General features: G+C 36.0%; 1 protein-coding gene across 3 annotated transcripts in view; it reads left to right on the forward strand.

Moving 5' to 3' along the window:
• PREX2 (phosphatidylinositol-3,4,5-trisphosphate dependent Rac exchange factor 2) overlaps positions 1-21,746 on the forward strand; it is a 183,695-nt gene that overhangs the window by 127,734 nt on the left and 34,215 nt on the right. For 2 of the 3 annotated variants that reach the window (XM_081116258.1, XM_081116259.1), the window contains exons 31-35: positions 70-111; positions 5,174-5,391; positions 9,040-9,142; positions 14,911-15,054; positions 20,756-20,870. In XM_081116258.1, the coding sequence (XP_080972384.1) occupies positions 70-111; positions 5,174-5,391; positions 9,040-9,142; positions 14,911-15,054; positions 20,756-20,870 (622 nt within the window). The remainder of the gene's footprint in view (positions 1-69; positions 112-5,173; positions 5,392-9,039; positions 9,143-14,910; positions 15,055-20,755; positions 20,871-21,746) is intronic. The other variant, XR_013997400.1, reaches the window with a different exon arrangement.

The following is a 21,746-nucleotide window of genomic DNA, read 5'->3' on the forward strand; positions in this document are numbered from 1 at the left end:
ACAGTTAAAGTGTGGCAGGAAAAGACTGAACAACTAACTGATATGTTTTGTTGTTTTTTTTCTCTGCAGAGGTAAAGTGTAGGATACTTCTGGCACTTCTTGAATATTCAGGTAATATTTTTCATTATTTTTATTATTGAAAATTATTGTGGACCATGACCTTAGAAGTTTTCTGATATCAAGGCAATGCCTTCAGCAAAATAGATGGAAATGTGATCCCTACCTTCTCTAAAGTCTTGCAAAGATAGAAAAAAACTTAGTTTTAATAAAAACACAAAATGTATACTTATCTTTGATTACAAGTAGAAACATTAAAAAACAAAGTAACATTTATATAGAATATCATTTAGAGCCCTGGCCAGGTCACTCAGTTAGAGTGTCATCCTGGTATGCCAAGGTTGTGGGTTCTATCTCTGGTCAAGGCACATACAAGAAGCAACCAGTGCATGCATAAATGGGTGGAACAACAAGCCAGTGTTTCTCTCCCTTTCCCTCTCTCTCTCAAATCAATTTTTAAAAGAAGAATATATAGTAAAAAGAGAAGAGAAGCGGGTTTGGTACAGTTAGTTGTGCAAATGGGATATATTGTGAAACTGTATGTCTAACTTTTGTATATGAACAAAGATGTAGGTGGGCTCAGATTCAAGGGGTGGGGAAATGGACTGTGCTTTTGATGGGAGAAGTCTCAATCTCAAAATCATACCACTCGGGCATGAATATAGACAGGAGGATTTTATCACCACTTCTACAACCCACCACGACTGGAAAATTTAAATCATAAATAAATGAATGGAGAAGCCAAGTTAAGAAGTTTTGTCTGTTGGTTGTTCTTTGCCTTAAGCATAAATTTCTTACATTTTTTTAAGTTTCTTACATGTGGTTGTACTAATAACCACACAGTTGATGGACCTCATTTTTATGTATTTCATCAGGTCCTCACAATCATTCTGTGAGAATATAATTACCTTTCCACCATTTTAAAAGTGAAGAAATTAATCAGGAAGATCAATAATAATTAAAAATTTAAAATCAGGCAGATTATTAATAATAACTAGTAAGTGGTGTTTATTCAACATGTTTTTGAGCATCTGGATGATGCTTTATCGAGTTACATGAATGAGTAAATAGTAGGTGGCAGATTTGAAATTCAAACTTATGCCAGTTTCAGAAGTGGTCCTGGAATGTATTACTTTATTCATTAATATTCAAGTGGCTGTTCTTACAGATCCTTATTTTGATTTCAATTTTATTTTCTTATCCTTATCATGATCCTTCTGTTTCCTACTTTATTCCCTCAGTCTTTGTTCCCTCTTATATATTGCATGGCACCAAAACAGTAGCCAAATTACTCCATATGGTTGGCTGTGAAATTACTCTTCACTTGAAAAGGGTAGACTGTGTCTGCTGAATACTGTTCTTAACTTGCTTTAATTCCTGTCTCTCTCTGATCTTCTCTTTTTGTTTCCTTGTTTATTTGCCTTTCTTTTTCCTACCATCTCAGAACAATGACTGGGATTGCCTGTATGTCTAGAAACGATCTCATTCTTTTTAGACCAGCTAGCTAACTGTGGAACTTGACCTTTTAAAACTGTGAGATTAAATGAAGTGTTAATACTTCAAAACATCTTTGTAGAAAATGAGTTTAAGTAGGTACTTAAAAACTGAAATGAAACAGAAGCATTTGATATGTTTTTAAAAATCCATTTTTTTAGTCTATGTCCACCACAAGAGAATGCTTATTCTGCAAAAGAAATAAACAAGCTGTCACACACACAAAAAAACACTGCTCTCTGCTTTTCTTCTTTTGCTAGAAGCTGGAAGCAGCAATTGTGATTCTTGCTGACGTTCTTATTGATAAAAATGAGGAATGAGAATAGCTTTGGAAAAAGGTGGACACTTGTGAATTTTAAACAGCTGTATAATTAAAAAGAAAAAACCCTATATGTTTTTTCTGGGAGTTAGCTTATTTTGATTTCTTTCTTTATCACGTTGTTCCCTCTCCGTTCAGCAATAAAACTGAGCACCCACTTACTGCCGGGCACCATGCTAGATGCTAGAGAAAAGAAGAATCACCATAATAATACTGTCCAATTTCACTTTGTTAAATGCTCTAAGTGTTTATATCTCTATCTTTATTGCAGACCTCAGAAAATAGGAGTACCCCATTTTACATATAAGAATCTAATACTTAGGAGTATATGGTTTGAAATTGGTAGAATGGGTAGATGAGAGCAGAATAGATGCCTCTAAAGCCCATGAGCTTAATTCACACGTTATATGTTCTATGCCACTTTTCCTGGCCTTCTGTGCTGAAGGTCCCTGGGGTTCCCAAGCAAGTGAACAGGCTCTCACAAGGACAGGTCATTAGGCATCTAGTACAGGAATGCCCCCAGGCCTGGTGCACAATACAAGTGCACAGTACTTCCTGAAGGAGAGGGGAAATGTCACAGGGAAGATGACATTTTAACAGGCCACCATTTCAGCCATTCAATGAGGTTCAACGAGTTGACTCTTGACCAATGATTAAAAGTTTGCTAATGGAGAGGAGGTAAGCGCCCACAGCCAGAGGGCCAGTGGACCGAGGTGTGAGCTGTAGGGCATTTTGTGCTTGAGGAATGCCGAGCAGTCCTGTGTGGCTCAGGGAGACCTGTACAGCCACTGTTCTGGCTGTTCTCAAATACGTTGTTTTATTATATTCTACGACAATCTTGTGAAGATTTTTTTCTGATTGTCTGGGATGGATGGAGGGAAGTGATGTGTTGAGAAACTATAAATGTAAGTTGGCTATAGACAGAGATTCCTTTCTGCTACCCAGTTTTTCACCTTTGTTATTCTTGGGAGATAACACGTCAAAAGTCCCTTGAAAAGCTCTTAATATCTGATGCGCACTTTGAAGTCTATGCAAACTAGTTAATTACTCTCTGTTGAAAATAGGAAGGGAGCAATTGAAAATCACCCCATGAAGTAATACGCATTTATTAAGTGTTTTTCATTTGAAAATATGTTGGTTTAAGATTTCAATAGCAGTGTGTCTAAAGGCATCTTGCTTATCTACTCTCTCAATTTGCTGGGAGCATAGACATGGCCAAGTGCTCAACTTGGACTTCTTTATACCCCCAGTAATTGGTGCAATGTTTAATTCTTGTGGGGCATTCAGTGTTAAAGTTTGAATTAATGAATGAATGCAACTTTTGTGTGGTCAGTTCTGATTTCATAATGAGGCTGAATGAAAATTTTAATTTGGCTTAAAATGCATACAAAATTTAGTAGCAAAGAGTAGAAGAAGCATCTAAGTATTTATTTTAAGCTAAAAGAAGAAGAAATTTGAGGATTTCTTCTCAAAAGCAATTTGGAGATAATTATTTCTACTAGTAGCAAAGTTACTAACCCTTGTGATCTCTTCTAAAGCTCACAATGGAACCAGGTCCTTCTTTTTCCAGACCTTAGCCTTCCACTCCCGATAAAAGCAATTTCTTTCCACTTAGATTTTTATTAAGAAATTATTCTCAGTTTATAGGTGAGATTATTCCTGCCAAAGCTACTGAAGTATATTTTAAAATTGCCCCAGATGTTCTGTTTTTCTATAGGACAAAATAAAAGAAAAGCAACAATGCACAAGTAAGGTATAGGGCAATTTTTGCTTATTTAGTCTTGGTCTTGAACCTCAGTCCTCTAGCTGTACTTTTGGGCTGAAAGCTCTCTGAAGTCCCCTTTTAAGTCAAAAATAAATCCAGAAATCTCATGAAGCCAGAGAATGAGTTCAGACATTTTCATTTCATTTCATTTCATTTCATTTCATTTCATTTCATTTCATTTCATTTCATTTCATTTCATTTCATTCATTTGTCTGTTAGTTGCTCTACTGGTTTATTATTTTCATACATTAATTCAGTAAATATTTATTGAGTGTCCACATTCTGTTAGAAATTATGCACAACAACAATATAAGTGTTTTGCTTTTTTCTTAATTGAGAATTGGACAGAGTTCTTTCACAGTTTAGTCCTTTGACTTATAAAATGCTCTTTTCCATCTATTAGAACAGGGCACATGGTATAGAACTATTTAAGGAAAATGTCTAACATGCGTTGTTGATTAAATTAGTAAGTTGACCATATGGAATTGCCATATTCAATTATCTGACCTCCTGAAACAACAAGTTCTTATAGTTAAACCTAATAAATGAATATTTTCATTATAAAATTAAATATTTTTAATAATTGTTTTTCTAATAAAATTTTTAGGAGTAGTTTTTGCTAATAGTGAAACTGAGTAACACAGCAATTACATTATGTGTACCCATGCCTTTGATGGTTATTAAAAACAGGTGTTTTGTGTTCTTGGTAAACACCTTAAAAAGTATGTAACATTAATTTCAATAATGCAAAATTTCAATACTGAACAAAGGCAGCCTTTATACTATGTTATACACTGATATTGACAATACTTTTTCATTTCAAAAGATTCTGAGTCCTCAAAATATTAATTTGGCTTAAATAGACTTTTGGGAATATAGCTATTTTTACCTTTGTTGCTCTTTTAGTACAAGTGTTTTTTCAGTGTATATTAATATATGGCTGGTGTTTATAGTATTTATGTACTTTGCATATATCTCAGGCACAGCTTCTTTCCATTTGGAAAAACTGTGACCCAGGAGTGGCAGTTCACATAGTAAACATACCTTCAAAGTGGTTCAGTGGCAACACCAGTCAATTGCAGAATAAGAATCCTAGTAGGCATTTTTTTTTTTACTTTAGTATTAATGATAATGTATTTTATTTGCCAGCACAAACTGAAAAATTGGACTTTGAGTTTCCTTTAGGAAAGTTCTATGCATAACAAATGCAAATTGTCGACCATCAGAAAAAAAAAAAAAGTAAATAAATAAAGCCTTAGTTTTTTTCCCCTCGGACTTTATAAAGCAATTTAGGGATTACAAAATAAAGTCACGATATCAACTAAGAAAAAATTATTTTAATGTTTCTAACATTTTGGGGTGTTTCGTGTTTTCGAAGAAACCAATTTGCTAAAATGTACGTGCTCATTCGGAGCCTCAGCCCCGCACCCTCGCCTGGTGTGAGTCTAGTGCAAGGGCGAGGTGGCCGCGCGTGCGGGCTTGTGGGCTGGTTTGCTGCACCCCATTTCTCAAAACGCCTCTGTTCTCCCGGATCGCAGACAGTGAGCCACAGCTCCGAAGAGACATGGTTTTCTGCCAGAGTCTCGTGGCCACAGTCTGCGCCTTCTCTGAGCAGCTCCTGGCAGCCTTAAACCAGATGTTTGACAACAGCAAGGAGAATGAGATGGAGACGTGGGAGGCCAGCAGGAGGTGGCTGGACCAGATCGCCAACGCAGGTGTCCTTTTCCACTTCCAGTCGCTCCTGTCGCCAAACTTGGTAAGGAACCACGGTGTCTGTGGCAGCTGCAGCATCCGTTGTAACATATTCCCAAGTGACAAGTGGTTATTCGTGATCCTATCAGCAGTCATTCAGCTTCTTCGAAAGAATATATTTTTCCCCGGGCAAGTGTGGCTCTGATAGGCATGTAAAAGGAGCTCTTTCTTTCCTGATTTTGATCCAGTCTCAGAGGCTGCTAAAAGCTGAGAACCTCCATCTGTTATTAATCCTGCCTCCCTAAGCACTGACTGCTAAGGTCGTCGGGGGAATGAGGGCCTTCCTGCTACGGTTCGTTATTTCCAGCACAGGGAAGAGCCTGCTCTGAAACCTAGCCTCCCGCTGAGGCTGATATTCTGGAGCATTCTTGATAGAGAGCTCTGACAACTCGAATGTCACACAGTCTGACAATCTGTTTAAAATTTGCATGTGTTAAGTGATTCTATTTCCTTCCTTTGTAATCATGTTTGTCCTGTTAAATCTAAGAACATTGCCTTAATTATGGTAGAATGTTCCAATGTTTATGCATTAGTTTTCCACAGTGGGTGTGAAGAAAGCATCTCGAAATACATGATTGATAACACCGTGGTGAACTTAGATGTTTTTTACCCATACTTTCTGTGGTTCTGGGAGTTGTCATGGTGTTTAAAGGCAAATATATCCACTTCTAAGTATAAACTTAAGGTGCTAGCTAAATGGAATTGTGATTTTGAACATCACATGTTATTTTATCTGTTAAAGTACACAGAAAATATAGCTACATGGTTAAGATTTTAAATGCATGTATATGAGTTTATACATCAAAATAATGTTTTTCTTCAATGGCATTGAGGGTAGGGAGTCATTGCTGTATTGCATGGTCATAAAAGGTTCTGGAATGATAAGGTAAGGAAGCCCACCTCATTGTACTTCAGAGAAACAATTAGATTCTCCTGAAAAGACTCTATACTCCACATGGGTGATCAATTTCTTATTTGGTTGCTAATACAACCAAATAAGACATTTACTTAATGAAAATTTTTAAATATGGCACTTTTGAAAATGTGTTTAAAAATAAAAATTAATCATTGTCTATAAAATAGAAATTACATAAGACAGGAAGCCTACGTCCTAACATATGGTAGGCATTAAGTGTTGAATGAATGAATAAATGAATGAATAAGGCTCTATTTCTATTTTGTTCTTACTTTAACACTGACATTGTTTAATCAAGTGCTGGTACTTTAACTTTAAACTTAATTTTAGTTGAAATTTTATTTATTTATAATTCATATCTCTGATAAGTGACATATCCAAGTTATATAATGAATTCTTAAAACTAAACAATAAAAAGACAACTCAAAAAGTGGGCAAAGAACTTGAATGGTGGTTTTTCCAAAGAATATATGAAATTGCCAAAAAGCATAAAAAAGATGAACATCATTAGCCATTGGGGAAATGCAACTCAAAACTACAGTGAGATACTCTATCACATGTGATGTGGATGGCTATAGTCCAAAAGACTGTCAATTTTAAGTGTTGGTGAGGTGGTGGGGATGTAAAACAGTGGAGCAATTTTGTAACAGAATTTCCATATTACCCAGAAATTTTATTCCTAGGTAATACCCAAGAAAAATGAAAACTTACATTCACACAAAAACTTGTACACAAATGTTCTTAGAGAGATATTCACAATAACTAAAACATGGACATGACTGAATATCCATGAACTGATGAATGGATAAACAAGTTGTGGTATATCCATACAGTAGAACATTATTCAGCAATAAAAAGGAATGAGGTACCGATACCTCATTCAACATGGATGAAAGTTGAAAATGTTATGCAACATGAAATAAGCCAGTTACAAAAGACCACATATAATGCGACTCCATTATTATTCATTGTGTGAAATAGTCAAATCTTAGAGACTGAAAGTAGGCTAGTAGTTACCTGGGGCTAAGGATTGGGGGTTGGACTGTGGGGAGTGAATGCTTATGGGTACTGAGTTTCTTTTTAAGGTGGTGAAAATATTCTAAAATTAGATGGTAGTTATTTATATAGCTCTGAATATACTAGAAACCCCTGAGCTGTGCACTTTACATGGGTGAATTTTATAGTATGTGAATTACATCTCAAGAAAGCTGTATTTTTTTTAAATTGTTCTTGCAAAACATTTTTTGTTTATTACAGAATTGATTAAAAATCCAAAGGTTACAAGAAAAAAATGATACCCAGAGTCTTTCTGCCTCTAAAACAAGAGCATAAATGCCTCCCAGGACTGTGAAGGGCTCTCTGGGAGCTGCAGGCTCTGCGGCCTGTGTTCCTGAGCTCTGAGCACAGTCCTGGTTGCTTGGGTGTGGCTTTAGTCACATCAGTTGCAGCTTTGTGGCATGCACTTTAACAAGCAGAGTCCAGCCTCTTTGGAACTTTTCTTCCTGTGTGTATTCCTCTCAACTGGAAAAATGCTGATTCTTTAGTCCTGTCTTTCCATTTCCGTTCATGGCATTTTTCGACTGCCTCAAAGGACTTTAAAAAATAGCAGTTTAGGAAACATGTATCCAGCACTTACTGCATACCATACGCTATATTATGTACCACACCAACGTGCAAAGGTGACAATTCTCTTAACCTCTTGATTTCTACTCAGTGATTCTTTTTTACACAATGGAAATTCTTTACTGTCGCCTGCAGTTTCTACTAATGCTGCCCAAAATATATGGCTATAAACATAAAGCAACTTTTAAAACGTGTGTAAAGCATGTTAACGTTATTGCTTAAAAGTATCATTGACATTCTTAAGGAAACAAATGTCACCTTTAAAAGGTAAGCGATATATCATAACGCTCATTATTCTTTCATGAGAAAATTAGTAAAAGACTCTACGTAGTGCACTAAATTGCTCGTAGGAAGGCGAGAACCTAGCACTAGGAAGATGGTATTGCTGAGACAGGCACTGAACTTGTTACCACGCCTGGCCTTACCTGGCCCAGCTAGAAAATAACATGCTGTAAGAATAAAACAAGTGGCTAAAACAGATCAGATCTTACAGGATTCTAGGGTAAGGCCCCATAAGGGCAAGTGAGATGAAAATGGTTCTTATCCCCAAGCCCTTCGAAAGAAAAATCATTACACACATGCAGATTGCTTTGATCACAGTTTTGATAAATTCCAAAATGGATAATGCACAGGTTACCTTATTATAAAATAGGATGACCATTATGTATTTTGGTTTTTTAATAAAACAACATTTTTGCCTTTCAGTTGTTGCATTTATAAGATTATAGAAATTTAGAAGCAAATGGCATGCTGTTTTGGTACAGAGTTATTTGTAGGTAATAAAATAAATATGATTAGACTCTAGCTACAAAATAGGCTAAAGAGTTGTGTAGAACCATTTAGACAATTGAGAAAATTAAAAGTATAAAACTATAAAAGAAATTTGTAACTGAGAGATTTATTAATTTTATTTTAGATAGCAAACTTTTAGTTAAGTGTTGATAATTTGATTTGTATGTGAATAAAACAGGCGAAGTTAGCTTGGGCCTGGAGATGTTATGTTATGTAACGTTATGTAATGTTAAGCTACACAGTGTTATGCTCTGCTGTGTTATGTGGTCTACACAATCCTATTATATCACCCCTGTATTGTTGGTTTTTCTTTCTTTCCAGACAGATGAACAGGCCATGCTAGAAGATACACTGGTTGCACTATTTGATCTGGAAAAGGTTTCTTTTTACTTTAAACCATCAGAAGAGGAACCACTGGTTGCAAGTACGTAGTTAAATGTTTTATAGAATTTTTTGCCGTCAAACAATGTATAGTAGTACTTTGATATTAATATATTTAATATGAACTTCAAATTGTTTTATTTAAAATACAATATTTAGAGAAATTAATTAAGAACAGCAATTTGGAAAGGATAGAAAGTATATATAACTTAAATCTACAGATAATTCCAAACTTTTATATATTAGTTTGGCCTCCAGAACTCTTTGAGTGTGTGCATCAGATTTTGTGCTAGTCAAGATTTTCTTCCCTTCTTTTTAATTTTTGTTATTGTGGTAAAACATACATACCATAAAACTGACTAACCAATTTTCAGTGCAGAATTCAGTGGCATTAAGTATATTTACAATGTTGTGCAGTCATTTCCAACATTCATCTCCAGAATTCTTTTCAGTTTCCCCCTCCTTTAGTCCCTGGTAACCTCTTTTCAGCTTTCTGTCTCTATGAATTCGCCTATGCTAGGTAGCTCATAGAAGTAGGGTCATAGAATATTTGTTCTTTCTACTGCATTTTTATATCAAAAATTTTTTTAAATAAAACGACTGCCCTAATATTTCTGGCTGTGTGGATAAACTCTGTAGCTTCCAAAACTTTTTCTCAAATATGTAGCAAAATTGACTGAACTGAGTTTGCCCTCCGTATCTTCAGATGTTCCTATAGAGAATGTATTAGTGGGCAATGAAAACAAGTATTTAGAGCCAATAAGAAACAGAGGAATCCTATGTTATGCTCACATTGTATAAAATTTAGATCTAAACCAATGGAGAAAGACATTGTAATTATCTGATCTCACAATAATTGATAAAAGTTATAATTTTGAAGTAGACACAGATTCAATACTTTTTGCCAGCTTAAAAATGAAAATTGAAAATCATTTCATCTGAGTGTCAAGAATTTTAATGTGTGTAAATATAATCACAATAACTATCTTGATTCATTTATCTATCCTCTAAAATATTCAAGCTGGCAAAAGCTTTTTCTGTCTTGTTCACTGTTGTATCTCTAGCACCCAAGAGAGTGCCTAGAATGGAAAAGGCAACATTTTCCCCCAAGGAAATGAATGAACAAGCATCAGTTAAGTATATGTACTGCCACAAGCAAAAGGGCTTTACGATTATAAAAGTGGAAGGAAAAACAAATTTAGTGTGAAGAATGAAGTAGAGAACTTGCAACAGGACACAGTTTTATCTAATGTTGCAAAGAAGTTACTTAATGAAATGAGGGACTGAAAAGTATTCCTTTGATTTAGCAATTTGACATCATTAGACCTAATAAAGGCAGTAATTTAGAGATATACTTTCGGAGAAATAGCAATACCTAGGGTTTAATCTCTATTTCTTTTAGTTTCTGCAAGTTACCACTTAACTACTATTTCAACATTGTCATAAATAGGTTTAAAATTTATCTTTGAGTCCAAGAAATCTTTAGCAGTTTGCTATTTTTCTGTCTCTTATTTGTCATTAGTGTGAGGATCTTATGTATTATGGTAGATGTTAACTTCTCCGGAGCTGGGAAGGGTTCTTACTTATTTTCACACTTCTAGTACAATAAATAGAGACTCAATAAATATTCATTTAATCCATGATCTGATTTAAGAATGATAATCATTCATTCATTCATCAAAAATTTCTTAAATTCCTACTACGACCAAGCACTGTTTTAGGTGTTGGATATGGTAGAGAACCAGACAGCCCTCAGAGGGCTGATATTCAAGTGGGGACATATAAATAATACACAAGACAAAATGAGGTAATTTGATAATAAATTAGAAGATAATAATATGAATGTAAAAGGGAAATAGAAGAGAACACGGGATGAAAATTCAGGGGCAGATGGAAGGGTCCCGATGTTTAACAAGCTAGGGAGGGAAGCCTTCCTAAGGAGGAGAGCAGAGACCTGCAGGGGTGAAGGGAGCAAGTCAGCCAGGCATTTGGGAGGGGTGTTCCAGAGTTACTGGAGGCCTGGCATGCTCTCAGGATCGGAAGGAGCCCTGTGTGCCTGGAGCGGAGTGACTGAAGGGAAAAGAGTAGGAGATAAGGGAGAGGAGGCCAGACCATTGAAAGAACTTTGCCTTTCTAGTTAGGCCATGGGGCAGAGGAATGACATGCTCTGCCTTACCTATGGAAGGCTGCCTCCGACTGCTGTGTTGAATAGACCATTCCTGGGGCAGGGCAGAAGCAAGGAGAGCAGTTAGGAAGCTACTGCAGTGGCCCGGGTGCAAGATGAGGGTGACTTGACCTTGACAGTAGCTGTGGAGATGGTAAAAGCCATTGATTCTGTATGTATTAAATTATGAAGATAAGAGAACAGAATTTTATTAAATGTTCACCTTCACTGATAAATAAGAGAGAACAAGAAAATGAATTACAATGTTAGGAATATAGGTTATATTCAAGGGAGAATTTGTCTGCTAAAGGGAATTATTTGATAAGGATAATACTATTTGAACAAATTGTATGGCCTTCTGTGGGCATGTATAAAAATGGGATATATTTTCACTTACTTGAGTAATGTAGGCACAACTTTGCTGAAGGTAGATAAACTCTATTTTCACAATATAACTTAATGTGTTTTTTTCTTCTACATTTTGCCTGAGGAACTATAAACTCACAGGAGCACTGTTTTCCATGGTTTAAATATGACACTTCTGGTGAACAAGCAGAAGAGGAACCAGTATCATAAGCTTGATAAAGTATTTACTATTGAATATCCACTAGGAGAGATTTAACGTTGACATATTGAAAATATACTGTTAAAGATAATTAAGACCATTAAGTAACATTAGTATGTAAATGTAGATGAATCTGTGACAAACACAAAAACTGTGAGATCCATTTGACAATACATTTGTGAAACCTCATTTAGTGAAAGGTCAGATCCAATGCTTTATTATTAGATATTCCAAATAAAATAAAAATGATGATAGGTCCAGCCGGTGTGGTTCAGTGGTTGAACATCAGCCCATGCACCAAGAGGTCACCAGTTCGATTCCAGGTCAGGCCACATGCCCGGGTTGTAGGCTCGATCCCTGGGAGGGACGTGCAGGGGGCTGCTGATAGATGTTTCTCTCTCATTGATGTTTCTATCTTTCTCTCCCTCTCCGTTGCTCTCTCTCTAAAATCAATAAAAATATTAAAAAATAACAATGATGACAGGAACTAGTTATTCTAAGTTAATTTCAGGAAAGAAGAGAATTATTCAGTACCCAAGAGTCATCACATCTTATTTATGCGGTGTAAGGAAACCAGAGCTTTATCATTAATTGCATGTGATTTAATTTCTTTAAGCATAGAAGCAGAGGTGTCAGCTTGACTAATTAATATGTGTCACTATAATGAAAACTAGTTGGCTGCATGTCTATGCGAGAAGGACTTGAGTGCAGAAGGTGGAAGCATGAAGACATAAAGAGAACAAATAGAACATTGACCTTGAAGTCAGGAAACCTTAGTTCAGATCCTGGCTCTGTTCTTATCTGCAAACATGACAATATTAGCTTTCCCTGACTCACAGGGTTGTGAGGTTTATGTATTTGAAAGTCTCTAGCATTATATGAGGCTCATGGTAATATTTGGTAAATATTCAAATCCATCCTCCTTGCTTTATTACTCTGTATTCTTTTTTAAAAATGTTATTTGGCATTATTCATACTTATTTTTATATTAAAGAATAGTGAGAGTCTGAAATACGGCATGGCTAGCATGTAGAATTCGAACGTTTGGATTGAAGACAGTTCATTTGCTTGGAGGAAATAATCATTAAGTGTATGCAACATGCTAAGTGCTAAACTAAATTTTGGGGATATAATGGTGACTCAGTAAAACAAAGTCCCTGTTGTCATAAAGCTTAGAGACCAGTGAGAAATAGAAAGGAATAAATGGGTGATTTGACTCACTTCAGTATAGGGAAAGTGCAAGATGCTTCCCATCTCGTGCTATGTAATTGGTGGAGGAATAAAGGAGCTAAATGATCAGATAGTATATAATTAAATTTTGTGGGAAATCTATATGTTTTTGGAGAATAATATAATGACAGCAGATCTTCCGCTTTCAAATTGTGATACAGGTAATTTTACAGTAACTATTAGGGGAGTGACTATTTCTGAGCCCCCACTCTCTATGTGCCTGGAGCAGTGATGCCGTGTCCCTGTCTTCATGGAGCTCACAGCCTAGTTGGGAGACAAGGGAGGAACTTTGTCAACTTTGTTTTTCATAGTTGATAAATTTCCACAAATAAAAGGCAGCAATTTTCAACTCCACATTATTAAGCATTTTTCAGGCACACCAAATACTTTGAGAGAAATGGCTTTCCATTCTTTTGTGTAGTACTCTTAGTTTTTTACTTCATTTAAAATTCAGTGTACTTGATTATTTCCACTTTCAGTTTCTTAATTTCTGGTAAAGCATCTTTATTTGTTCTTTGTTAGTCCTATAATATGGAACTCAACTGTTGCATTACTATTTTCATTTCAATAACATTATTTGTTTGGTAATGCAGAGGTTGGATACATTGGTGCCAAAGAGTAAAGAGATGGAATTTAACAAAATTAAAATATATATGAAAGACATTATATGAAAAGGAGAGCTAGAAGATACCAGTATTTAAACTATATAAATCTGTATTTTCTTTGGTGTCCATGCATCTTTTTTCCTTTATTTTAGAAGCAGGAAAACAAAAACGGATTTTCCCAATCATTAAAATGCAGTTAATTTCCAACTCTGTAACTGAGAAGTTTATTTATTATTTTTTCTAAACCAAAATCCTTCATCTCTCTTAAAAAAAGTAAAAATAAAATGAGCATTATTAGTATATGCATAGCAGAGACTTGTACATGCTAATACAATGCTTCTATTGATTGCAGAATTACATACATTTAACAAGAAAATTGGAATTTTTATTAATGGTATTTAATCTTGAACTCTACTTTTTTACACAGTTTTATTTCAAAACAAAAAGGTTAGAAATAATAAATATTGAGTCAAGAACATATATTAAATGCTTACTAAATTCTGGCCTTATTTTTTAACTGGGTAATGTGACTATTCTAGGTTTTATGAAAGATTTTACATTCCTTTTTTTTTAATTATGTGGAAATTATTTGTCATGGCGAAGGATCATAAAATGAAGAAGATTTATGACAGCACTGTGAAATACTCCTGCAGCATTTCAGCTTTTCGAATTAGCTGGTTTGTGGTTTTCTTTGAGTAAGTAAATTTAGGATAGTTGGAAATAGCTAAAAGAATTTGGACAGATAATTTCTAATGACTGCTGGGCATCATAGAGATAATCCAATCTTAGCCTGGAGCTCAGGAAATGGAGCTTGCAGTGCCCGAGCTGATTTTGATAATGGCTGCTATCTACTCAATTTCTTGCACACTATTTAAGAAGTGTACCCCGTGGACTCATTTTGAGTAAAATATAAATGAGGCAGCTGGCCTAGGAGATTTCGATTCCAAACCACGTGTAGCTTAACTTCTCGTTTGGTTAAGTGAGACATCTGGTGCGTCAAAGTGTAACGAAGTTTCCTCTTACAGGGTTTTATACAGTAATGAACCTGTTGCTGTAGCTAATGAGAATCTGATTTATAGTCTTCCCCGAATAGCACCGTAAGGATGCCAAGCCTGAACTTGATAGACATGGGTGCTTTTAAGATATTAATATCTAGTAATTTTCAGGATTCGCTTTAAAGGTTAACAACTATGTTATTCAGCATATCCTGATTTTAGGAACTAATACAACATTAATTGTCATTTTAGATGTTCCCCTTACATACCAGGTGGAAGGAAGCCGGCAAGCCCTGAAAGTTTACTTCTACATTGATAGTTATCATTTTGAACAACTGCCCCAACGGTTGAAAAACGGAGGAGGGTTCAGAATTCATCCTGTTCTCTTTGCACAAGGTAAACTGCTTCCCGTTTCATACTTCATGCACCAAAGTTACTTTATCCTGGTCAATTCTTTTTTTAAAAATGAATTTCATTGTAATCATCATCATATTTTTTTTTTCATTAATTTAAACATTTCTGCATAATGCCTAAGTAATGTATTTACTTCTGGGGATGCTTATTAAGAAAAGAATCACATACGGTTTAAATATTTGTAAAGTAAAATTGCAGCATTATTTATCGTAGAGAAACAGGACCCAAGTGGTTGAAATAAAGATAAATTAATTTGGCTTAAATAAATGATGGTAGAGCCATTAAAGTTGTATGATTAAACATATTTTATGAGCCAGGTAGCTCAGTTGTTTAGAGCATCGTCCCTAAGCCAAGGTTGTAGGTTCGATCTCCAGTCAGGGCACATACAAGAAGCAATCAATGAATGCATAGATAGTGGAACACAAATCAGTGTTTCTCGCTCTCTCTCTCTCTCTCTCAAAAAAAAAAGGTTGACAATACACACATGCAGATTATAAAAAAGAATTTATATTACAGTTTCAATTATGTCATACATATATGTATATACTTATACATATGTAAAATGCTTTCAGTATAATTGGGTGATTAATGATTTGTTTATTCTTTGAGTTTTTCTGTATTATGTCAATTTGTTAATAAAAATGTGGGAGGGGGCGGACAATGAGTGCCAACCTCAGTAGAAGAAATTAAGATTAACATAAGAAGATTCTTGCAGTGAACTGGTTTCCAAAGGAAGGTCCCAGATCTGTTTTTATTTCTGAAGTCATAAATGCTGCCTAGAAAAGATCAGAAGTCCAGGTTATTGTGTAATATCCTCTAGTCTATGTCTTTTTTTCAAAAAATTTATGCTGTGGTGACAAGAGTATATCAATTTTTCTGAGTGGTACAGTAGAACATTTCATTTTTTCATCTTTTGAGTTTTCAAGAACTGCATTGGTTTTGCTATGGAATTTTTATATTCTAATACAAAATCAGAAAAGCAAAGAAATAAAATCAACCTCTGTAACTGAGGAGCAGACTGCATATGAAACTTAAATTCACTACCAAGTGAAAATTCTGCGGGTACCACCTGCATATTATGTTAATTCTAAAAACAATGACCACCACAAACCGATTCTTGGCAAGAATGTATTTTAGCAAAGGAAAATTGCAGGGAAGAGATCTTAGGAGTCATCAGAAGGCATTCCCTCCCTCCCTCCCTCCCTCCCTCCCTCCCTCCCTCCCTCCCTCCCTCCCTCCCTCTCCTACTTTCCTTCTTTTTGTGGACTATAGTAGGGTCCATAAAGGTAACACATGAATCTGTAATGAAAAGGAATAAAAAATTTTTTAAAAGCTCAGCAAAAATAGACCTTTGGAGCTATGTTAGGAGAATAGCTCAGCCTAAAAGCCATTTTCGAGACAAAGATTAGGAAGAGAGGGAAGGATGCTGGTCCAGAATATTAACTTTTACAGAGTTTAACCAGAGCTAACAGTTGTTAAACCCTCTTCTCTTCTTTCCTCTATTTGTTTCTTGTTAAAAAGTCTGTCTTTTAAATCATTACTGAGATAACAGATGGCATTAAGCATCTTTTCTTTAAAAAAAACCTTATTCCATGTGTGACAGATTAGCCATAAATAGCTGAACACTCATACCCAGCAGCAGATGTGCATAGGAGAAAGATTACTTCGCGAGTAACCTCTGTTTTATAACTGTGGCTGAAACACATTTTAAAAGAATCCCTAACTATATATTATTTCAGTAAGTACATTATCACTTTTAAGATGTAATTTAAAGAGAAACTACAGTTAGTATTAGCTTTAGTATTCACGCAGCAGTAAAGTAGGAAAAAATGAACCAAGTAAGCAGCAGTGGAAATACTTCTGCAGTTGAGGTCACAGATAGGTAAAGAAGACTGGGAAATAGTTTGTCTCATTAAGAATCTGTCGTTGACACGGTCGTTGACACGGTCGTTTATAGAAAGGGCTCGCAGGAGCTCCTTTGCATTCATAAACCTCCCATGAGGAACCCTTAGTAGCTCTCAGTATTCATCGGATTGAGGGAAGCACCATAAATCCAGCCCTAGTGTGAGTGGACATTTCCATCTGGTAACGGAAAGCGGTGGGAAACAGACGCGATTCCAAATGGGGTCTATTCTGGGATCAGCGTTTATTTGGAGGGTTTTAGTTTTGTGTATATACATGCATATGTGGGTCTTTGCTAGCAAATAAAAAAAATAGCAATATTCCATGAATTGAAAACTCCCTGGGAAATGTATTGATGTCAGCTGTCCAAAAGTTGTCGGAGGTGCTGGATACTTAGAACAGGCAGCGAATGAACTGCCTTCTTCCCAGTTTGTTGCCAAATGGATCCTGGGGCAGAGGAGGGCACTCTCATTGATGGGACACCCTGCAGAGATGGGACCAACAGTTAGATCGGGAATGCCAGGATTGGAGGCAAGGAGAGAACATGTTAGGGAACACATATCACTGAAGATCAGAGCTGAGGAGCAGGGCTGCAGGCAGGCAAAACGAGTGGTGCAGATTTCCAAGGTAAGGGACACAGTCAGGAAAGTCAGCACAGAGCACAACCAAAATGCTAGAAGGAGATCACGATAAAGCCATCTTCTGTAAGTACTTCCTACAGGTTAGAGAATTAATCCTGTTGGGATCCTCTAGCCCTTGCTGAAATAAAGGAAGTAAAAAATGTGAGTAAAGGAGGGTATTGAGGGTCACTTCCTCCCCACTGGCTTGTTTCCATGCTGTCTCCCAGCGATTCCCAGGATTGGCTGCATATTAGTCACCTTGGGAAGGTTTTAGAAAATACCCGTGTTTGGTGCCATACCAAACCAATGACATCAGAATCTCTGGGAGGTGGGGCGCAAATACCAGTATATTTTAGAAGCTTTCCAGGTGATTCTAAATGTCCACTGGGAGTGAGAAAGCACAGGTCTATGTGGAATATGAAACACTGCAATTATCTGGTTAATGTTTGCTTAACTAGTATAAGCCATGTCACAAATGTTGGGCAGCTGGGGCGAGAGGGTGGGTCTTGAGTGAGATAGTTTTCTAGCAAAGGCTGAAGATGCCTTAGAGAGCAGACAGCTGAGGATGTCTTCCGGCCATCCTAGCAGATGGGCAATAAATAAGCCCATCATTTCTGAAAGGGAATCTGAGTGGGTGACTCTCAGAGCATCTGCCATAGTCCACATCTCACACCCTCAGATCCATTCCTTTTTGTAAGGATTGGGAGTGTGTCCTTTATGACTGATGGGCCTCCTTTTCTGGGAGGATAATTGAGAAGAAACATGTTAATGGGGACAACCCATAGCCCTGTTGCTACAGCTGGTCTTGGGCTGCAAAAGATTTTCATTTTTCCATTAGCCTTGTTCCCAGCCTGAACCTCTGCTTGTCTCCATGGCATGGCTAAGACCTTCATCCCTGAGGGTCACTCTGCCCTTCTCAGGTCAGGGTCCATGCAGTTGCCCAATCACCATCAAAAGTGGGCAAGGGAGTACCAAGAGGGATCTGAATGGATTACCTGGATGCTAGACATCCCTCATTATGTAACAATAGCCCTACTTCCTTATGATGATCAGGGTCCGTTAGCCTTGCCAAGATGTTATTTGCTCTTCTTGGCTGCTGGTGCCCAGGTGGCAACCTCAGCTTACAGTTCAGTTCGACCCCTGCTTTGTCTCCTAGGGAAAGTGTGGCCCCTTTGGGAATCAGGACTTTTAAACCCACAGAGCCAGAGTTTCAGGGATAGAAGCAAACATTCCCTAAGTGAGGCATTGGAACTGAATTTGTAGGGCATTGAGTATATTGCTTAGTACATAAAACGTGCAGTGAATGATAAGAGTAGTCATAGGCTCTCTTAATACTATTATTTAACTTAATTCTTTCCCAAGAACCATAATTAGTAGGTATTCTTATTTCCCATTTCACAAATGAGGAACCTGAGGATCTCAGATATTAATTAACATGCCCAAGGTCACACAGCTACTATGGAATGGAAGATGTGGTTTCACTCTAAGGCAATGACTTTCATTATTAGCTTTACAATATATAAGAAGGATCCACATTGAAGTATGGCCATTGATAGATCAAATCCTCCTGAAATATTTGAAGATTGATTTTTTCAGGAAGACTTCTTTTTATTTCTTGTTTGTATTCAGGACCAGAAGCTTGCTGAACCAATGTAGATATTCTAATTACTGTGGAAGCCTTAAGCAATAAACAAAGAAACAATCATTGAAACAAGCTCCATGCTTTCCTTCCTGTACTGAGCTAAATGCAGTAGGCTTTCTCTCTAATTTTGCACAGATGCTTTTCTTGATTATAGGCCAATAATTCCATTTTTAAAATTTCAAATGCAGCAATACTCAAAATTTTGTTGTTTCTTCAATGCTCTAGAATTCTGACTAGTTTAGAAAATATAGCACAGCTAAAATTAGCAGTGACTTTCTTGGTTTTGCCCCCCAAATGGTGATAAGTTTCTGTCAATTTGAGGAAACATTATTATTAGATTTAGAAACTATTGCATTTAGAAGTTTTGAAAGAAGATTAATTTTTAATCAATTTTGACATAGTCGACTGACAAGTGAGGCTCTTCAGTGGCAATAATTTAATGGAGAAGTAATTTACATTGGACCAGATTAATTTCATTGCCATTCTTGTTGCTGGCAACCTCTCTATAGAAAATCTTGTACTTCTGGGCAGTTCTGTGTGATTCATTTCCTCTCCAAAAGGTGAAAAATATCACTGCATAAAGTTTAAAGGAAAAAGAACCACATAATCAAAAATGGTAGTTAAGAAGGAAATCTAAATCCTGGAGATTATTATGCTAAGTGAAATAAGCCAGTCAGAGAAAGATAAATACCATATGATTGCACTTATATGTAGAACCTAATGAACAAAATAAACTGACAAACAAAATAGAACCAGAGGCTTGGATACATGGGGCAGACTGACAGATCAGAGGTATGTGGGGGGGGAGGAGAGAGGAATGGATGAAAGAAGATGAAGAAAAGAAAAAGATGGGGGGGAAAAAGGAAGAAAATCTATACTAATCAAGACTTTTAAAATTGATAGTAGTTTTATATACATTTTATATATATTACATATATGTGTATTATATATAAGTATTTTGTGTATATATATATATATGTTTATTCTTATTCATTTTTAACTAAATTTACTGACCATTGGGGTAGAGGTAGTCTAAAATTTTACTTTATCTATATTTATTTATTACACTAATATTTCATAATTAAATTGCAGCTGTTAAAGAATGTGACTGTATATGGAGAGTGACAATTTTAATTTTTTCACTCATATATGTTAATATACATTTCTGCCTCTCATACATATATATGTGTGTATATATCTGTGTTTATATATTAATAATATATATGATTTTGAGTTTAGCTTCACAAAGAACATATACAAAATGTTTAAAAAAAATAGAAGACAGTTTAAATTCGAAATTACCTTTCCCTACTTAATGGAATTAGCAAATGTTTGCTATTTATTATGAGACAAGAAAAATGATTTTTATTCATTCTTGGTATGGTGAAAGAAAAATTCTTGCATGTATGGTCGTATTTGGTACTATTTAATACATTTACTAATAACTGATAAGATTACACTCAATATGGAGAAACTGAGTTATAAATCAGGTGAAAAGTACATTTACTTGTTTACACAGCACTGGAGAGCATGGAAGGATATTACTATAGAGACAATGTTTCCGTGGAAGAATTTCAAGCCCAAATAAATGCAGCCTCATTGGAAAAGGTCAAACAGTACAACCAGAGGCTCAGGTATGCAATCGTTCAAGTTTTTTTTTAAAGTTTCTCTATTTTGACAGGAGCAGATAGAGTTTTTGACATTATTCATTATATTAGATGATTCATGATATTTCTTTTGATATAAAGTCTTCTGTTTAGGGTTTAATGTTTCAAATATTCTAATGGGTACTCTTTTTCTAAATAAAATAGAAAAAAAATGTTTGTAAACTTTCGTGCTATTGTTTTAATTTCTGTTGAAGATCAAGAGATTAAATATTTATTAGACCATTTCCTGGGAAAAGCATTGATGTTTTACTGTGGCATCCCCTAGGAGGTTCAGTGGACTGAGGGTCAAACAGTTTTCTTTATGTGCCCTTAAGCAGCTTCCATCCTCACAAAGAAAGGAGAATGTGTTTAATATGGAAGGTACCGTAAAACATATACTTTTCATGATACCAAGAAAAATATCTACTTTCAAATACATATGAAGGTTTCAGGAGCGAATTATTTGAGGAAGTGTGACCTTTATGCAGAGATCTGAAGGGGGAGTTGAGGTGACAGTGTTTAGGGGACAGGGAATGGGAGGTAAAGGTGTTGGAAGCAAGTTTCTTAGCAGAGACAGGAGCAGGTGTGAAAATCCTACAGGGCAAAGAGGAAATAATAAAGTGGTGTGGAGGCTGGAATTCAAGAGGAAGAAATGGGTGTGTGAACAGAGTCACTGTGCCCACCTCTCCCTCCTTTGCTGTCAGGTCTTCCTCGGCTACTTTGAACCTAGCTGTCATCCAGGGCATGCTTCAGCTCCATTTCCATTTGAGGAAAGAGTATAATTATTTAAGATCCATCTCAAATTTATCTTTCTGCAGGAAACCTTCCGTTATTACAGCCTCAGCTGGAATTAATCACTTTCTT

This window comes from Miniopterus schreibersii (genome assembly GCF_964146895.1).
Source record: "Miniopterus schreibersii genome assembly, chromosome: 17".
In the NCBI taxonomy this organism is placed as follows: Eukaryota; Metazoa; Chordata; class Mammalia; order Chiroptera; family Miniopteridae; genus Miniopterus; species Miniopterus schreibersii.